Source organism: Prunus persica, unplaced genomic scaffold, assembly GCF_000346465.2.
Source record: "Prunus persica cultivar Lovell unplaced genomic scaffold, Prunus_persica_NCBIv2 scaffold_19, whole genome shotgun sequence".
NCBI classification, from domain to species: Eukaryota; Viridiplantae; Streptophyta; class Magnoliopsida; order Rosales; family Rosaceae; genus Prunus; species Prunus persica.
In genome coordinates this window covers 26,044-32,043 of record NW_018027153.1, presented here as the reverse complement: position 1 = coordinate 32,043, position 6,000 = coordinate 26,044, and the positions used below count along the sequence as shown (strand labels likewise).

Sequence of the window (6,000 nt, the reverse complement as noted above, 5' to 3'; positions counted from 1 at the left end):
ATGTTCGTTGGAAGACTCACAAGGCTTTTGCAATTGATCAGTTTAATTGCAGTGAGACCAACAACAGACTCTATTGATGTATTCCTCAATTCTTTTATTGTTGTACCACTCAACTCTAGCACTGTTGTATTCCTGGGAAGCTCCCACATCTCGCAAAGAGATTTGCAGCCCTTTAGACTAAAAGAATTCGAGAGTTTCAGCTTACAATTGTTGCTTGGAAGACTCTTAAGGTGTCCACAATATCTAATATCTAAGTGAGATATTTTTTCGTTAGACCAAACTGATGAAGGCAATTCCTCTATTGCTGTCCTAGACAAATCTAAGAATTCAAGACTGCATGGCATCTCGGGAAGATTTTTGAGCTTGTAGCACATCGAAAGGTGAAGATAAGTGAGCTTGCTAAGATATTGAAAATACGAAGGAATTTCAACCAATCTTTCACAACCAAACAGATAGATATGCTCAATATTTAGACTCCGAGAGATATTTGGGACTTCAGTTAGATGTCTGGATAAACTAAGATTCATCCATCTTAAGTTCATAGGACTCTGTAACAAAATTAAAGAGAAATGGCAAGAATTAATAACTTAGCCTGGAGATTATTACTTTCTAGGTCACATGTTATACCAGAACTAAAATAAGCATATATAATATACCTGGTCTTCATTCCAAAGTTGCCCCCTAACTTTGTTGAATGACATATCAAGGACAATAAGGTTTTGAGCAGAAAATTTTGATGGCAAAGATTTCAAAGGATAACCGTTCCATGCAAGAAATCTAAGAGAATTGGGAAGATCAAGAGAAACAATTGATTGAAGAAAAGGACTGACATGCAAGAATCTCAGTTGATACATCTTTTTGAAGTTTGCATGTTCCAACTCCAAGTGTAGCTTTTCAATCTCATACAAGTCAAAGGATATTGCTTGTACATGTCCATCTCCCTGACAATCAAGAGCAAAATATAAATGCAAGTATAAAATACAAAATTACATTTGTAGGAATAATGTGACTTGTTTATTATAAATGTGAATAATTAAACTACCTGGTCATTTATCAATACTTGATAGACATCCTCTGCAATGAACAACCTACTGTGTTGTTCTCGAGCAATTGCCCTACCCATTTCTTGCACCAAATCATGCATCTCTATCTGCCCTTTTGACCATCTTTCTTTTGAAATTGATATGAGAGACCTATCAATAAGGTCATTGATTCCCGCTTCCCCAAAGAAATCACAACCATCTAACATTCTTTCTACATCATTCCTCTCACAGCCTTTATGAAAACATGCTATATCAAGAAATATCTCCTTCCCATTGTCATCTAATCCATCGTAACTTACTCTCAACACTTTCTGGATTTCTCCGATTGGAACTCGTTTCACTTTTTTCCATTGAACTTCCCACTCTTGTTTGCTCTTGCAACGACGGAATGAGGACCCCATAACTTTAAGAGCTAATGGAATGCCCTTAATATAATCCACCACCTCTCTTGACAACTCAGTGTAATCTGTTGTTGGAGACTTATTTCCAAAAGCATGCGAATGAAAGAGCTCAAGAGCTTCTTCGGGACCTAATCCCTCAACGCTGAATATCTTCGCAGGGTCAACTTTTTGCTCAAGTAGGCCTTTATCTCTAGCAGTTATAATGATTCGACTTCCTTGGCAAAACCGATCATGATCACCAACAAGATATTCTAGTTGTTTTCGAGCATTCACATCATCAAGAACAATGAGCGCCTTAGGACGCCCGAGCCTAACTTGAATACGAGGTGGTATGGACGGAGTGTCGATATTTACATCTTTTTCCTTTAATATCTCACCAACAAGTTTATTTCGCAACTGATGTAGTCCATTTGTTTGTTCGGAGTTCTCCCTGACATTTGCAAGAAAACAACAAACTTCAAATTTAGAGGAGTGCCTGTGAAATACAGCATCAGCAAGGGTGGTCTTGCCAATACCACCCATGCCCCAAATACCAACACAGCAAACACCTGGTGAATCCAAGCACAATAACGACTCAATTTTCTCAATTTTCCTTTGAATTCCAAACAGGCCCTTTAAATCATTTGACGATTCGCGATTCAATTTGGTCAAAACATCTTGGGCAACTTCCTCAACAAAATCGGCTTCCGTCCTCCTGGCAATTTGGCAAATATCATCATGAAAGACAAACAATAGTAAGTACGTATCAAATGATAACACGTACAAACTGATACAAGCTAGAGATTTAGTATACCCTGTTTTGCTTGAATAATGAAACCCAGACATATTGGCTGCTTCCTCCAAGGCAGCCCTCCAGTTGGCCACCTCATCCCTGCGCTTAAGTGGACGATCTTCAAGTGCATAAGTTCCCTGCTGTTTTCGTACATGTGATGGATCTATGCGATAAAAAATGGGTATAACAATCTGTCCATAGCTTTTCTTGCATCCAAGTATATGCACAAGTTCTTTCAAACACCAAGTGGAAGAAGCATAGTCTTTTGAGAAAATGACTAGTGCAAGTTTCGATTTCTCGATTGCTTCTAGAAGGGTAGGTCCAATGTCGTCTCCTTTCTCAAGTCTGTTATCTATGTAGGTGTCAATGTTCTTCCCAAGTAAAGCTTTGTGAAGATGGCTGGTAAAAGCATCGCGTGTGTCCTCACCTCTGAAACTTAGAAACACATCGTACTTTTCTTGAAGGGGAGCAGGAAAAGGAAGAGAAGAAGGAGAAGAAGAATCCATATCCCTATCCAAAACCTGCAAACCTGTCAAAACATGCATATATGCAAATAACGCTAGGTCCAAAAAATCTCCACAAACAAGTATAAGAGAGCTAATGATTAAGTTAGAGTCAGTACCTCCAGATCAAGAAAGAAGCTGCAGAATAATAGTATGATTATGAAGACCAACGTTGCACCTCAGGATGACATCTAGAAAGAAGTGGCAGAGCTTCTAAAAGCAGAAAGAAAAAACAATGGAAATTATGAAAAGAAAAACGAAAGTGCAGAGGAATTGTCCAAGCATTCAAACTTTCAAGCCATCCAACTCTTTCTTGATCTTGACTAAGAAAAGCACTGACAAAACCCAGGAAATAATCAGAGATGGAAAAAGAGAAGTGAACGGTGGACAAAAATTCAAACATTCACACACTGAAAAAAGAAAAGTGCATATGGGATATTGGGATTGGCAGCACAAACTTTTGCTTTTGAGGATAATGCAATAAAAATGTATCCAAGATTTTTATTTAAAAAATGAGATATGAGCAATGACCATCTTCTTTTGACCCCATAGGCAACAATCCAGCAAAATCATCAAAGCTTGAAAAAAGTAGAGAAGAAATTAATAGCCCAAGCACTTTCGGCGAAGAAACAAAAGAAAATGTATATATAAATTTCAATATCCGAGACGTGCCCGACAAGCCATTGCAAGATATCAATTTAACAATTGAAAAGATTTGTTAAAAAAATTTTAAAAAAAACAATCGAAAAGAGAATTGCAGAAATAAAACCCACGCACATGGTGTTGCAAGGGAGATTTAAACTCCTGTCATTTCACTCCTCCAATGCCTTAATCACCATATTGCTTATGTTTTTGTGATAATATGTTAAAATATGTATATTTATATTGTTATGTTTTGAACTATTTTTGCAAGAATCAAATTTTTACATGAGAATGTAAGTCTTTGACCTTTCCTTTTGGGATGGAATATCGAGCGACTCATGGAAAGAATCTGAGACCCAATCTTCAAATGATTTTGCTTGTGGACAACATCAACCCATCTCGAATCCATATGGGTGACATGTTAACAATTACATGCAAAACTATTTTGGGGATTTATCATTTAATGACTACTCTACACATAGAGATGATGAAGATAATGAAAAATTTGAACCTCATAGGAACTCTATGTGGTAGTCACTCATGTATCTTATCATGCAATGTATAAAGTGTAAAATATTGTAGTAAATCACCCTAAAAAAATGATTATGGTGTGTTTAATATTCTTTCATTAATTATTACATATTTTCTACACTCACAGTGTTTGTCAGCTCACTATATAATCAACTTAAATTAGTTAAACTCATAATGCAATGCATTTCCTTCCAAATTTTTGTGATAAATTAATAGATAATTGATTAAATAAACATCCTCCAAAGTTTCAATAAAATTTCCAGGTTTTTCTTACAATTTTCGTGGTTTTTATTCAATTTTTATTGATATCGATAATATCCCGATATTTCATTGAAATTTCTGTATTTTTGAACTACCGATATTTCATATACCATCGATATTTTAGACCTTAAGAGGAAGCTTGATGTTTATTGAAGATCCTTCATTTTGAAGGCTGAACCAATTTGAAATTTCATAACCCGAACATTTAATGGCAACAAAAGATCTCTTGCTAATATTATGTAACATGGATATATTGAGAATGAGAAATGAGGGATGAAAAAAATCTCCAAATGGGATGTATATGCACAAAGCTAGAAAGATATAAAGCAATTGGTTGCACAGAGTAATTAAGCTAGATGACAACACGTTTACACAAAAGGCCCCTCAATTTACACGTTTTACGCATAAAGTTCTGCTTTTGTATTTTCTTGTTGGGTCCATGTAGGAAGAACATGCATATGGCCCCAATTTACAAGTTATAACCACCGCAACTTTTTTTGTTTTGTTTTTTTAAAATTTAGATTTTGTCATATTAATCACCCATAGTTTAGGGGTGTATACGGTGCATACTTTTGATGAATTTGAATGAAATTAAAAAGTCGAGGTATTTAATTTAGATTTTTTTAAAAGGTGTTGTTAAATGAATTTTAAAATTAATTAAATATACTCTTTTATCTAAATACACCCAAATATTTAAATCAAAATATAAAAGTTGCTAAAATATGAAAATTATGAGATAATATTTGTTTGTGGGAATTTTCTGTGTATTCTTTTCCTTGTAGGAGGTCATATTTATAATACAACGAAACCTGAATGGGCAAGTAAATAATAAATTCCTAAATCTATTTACAGTAGGAAATTAGGAATTAAAGTAAATCAATTACAATTATAATAGGAATTCTTGGTGTGTAAGGAAAGTAAGTCAATATCCACAAGTCACGCCAACACTCCCCCTCACGTTGGTGCATAGATGTCGCCAATGCCCAACTGATCCAGTGAATTGTGGAATGCTTTACTGGAAATTGCCTTTGTCAAAATATCCGCCAATTGATCCTCGGATTTCACAAAAGGAAACTGAAACACTTTAGCCTCAAGCTTCTGTTTGATGAAGTGTCGATCCACCTCAACATGTTTAGTACGATCATGCTGAACCGGATTCTGTGCAATGGCTATAGCAGCCTTGTTGTCACAAAAGAGATTCATTGTGGATGTAGGTTTATACCCGAGTTCAATAAGCAACTTTCTTAACCAAAGAAGTTCACAAATCCCTTTAGTCATGCCTCTGAACTCGGCTTCTGCACTGGATAAAGCTACTACATTCTGTTTCTTGCTCCTCCATGTCACCAAATTACCTCCCACGAATGTGAAGTAACCCGATGTGGATTTTCTATCTGTTACATTACCTGCCCAATCTGCATCTGAATAACCATCAATATTTAGATGACCATGCTTTGAGAACATAAGTCCTTTTCCAGCTGCAGACTTCAAATATCTAAGTATCCGAAGAACTGCATTCATGTGGTCTTCACTTGGAGAGTGCATAAATTGACTGACAATGCTCACCGCATAAGCAATGTCTGGTCGAGTATGTGACAAATAGATCAATCTTCCCACTAACCTTTGGTATCTTTCTTTGTTAGTTGGAACTTGATCCGGATATTCTCCAAGATGATGATTCTGAACAATAGGAGTGTCCGCAGGTTTACAATCTAGCATTCATGTGTCTGTCAACAAGTCTAAGACATATTTCCTTTGAGAGAGAAATATGCCTTGCTGCGATCGAGCCACCTCAATTCCCAAGAAATACTTGAGTCCACCTAGATCCTTCATCTCAAACTCCGTAGCCA

General features: G+C 36.0%; 1 protein-coding gene across 1 annotated transcript in view; it reads right to left on the bottom strand.

Moving 5' to 3' along the window:
* Nucleotides 1–8: 8 nt before the first annotated feature.
* Nucleotides 9–6,000, bottom strand: part of LOC18784525 (TMV resistance protein N) — a gene marked incomplete at its 3' end in the record, with an annotated part of 30,361 nt that continues 24,369 nt past the window's right edge. Inside the window, exons 2-6 of the mRNA XM_020553919.1 lie at nucleotides 2,839–2,897; nucleotides 2,238–2,745; nucleotides 1,043–2,138; nucleotides 657–941; nucleotides 9–548 (exon numbers count right to left, since the gene is read on the bottom strand). Coding sequence (XP_020409508.1) covers nucleotides 9–548; nucleotides 657–941; nucleotides 1,043–2,138; nucleotides 2,238–2,722 — 2,406 coding nt within the window. The remainder of the gene's footprint in view (nucleotides 549–656; nucleotides 942–1,042; nucleotides 2,139–2,237; nucleotides 2,746–2,838; nucleotides 2,898–6,000) is intronic.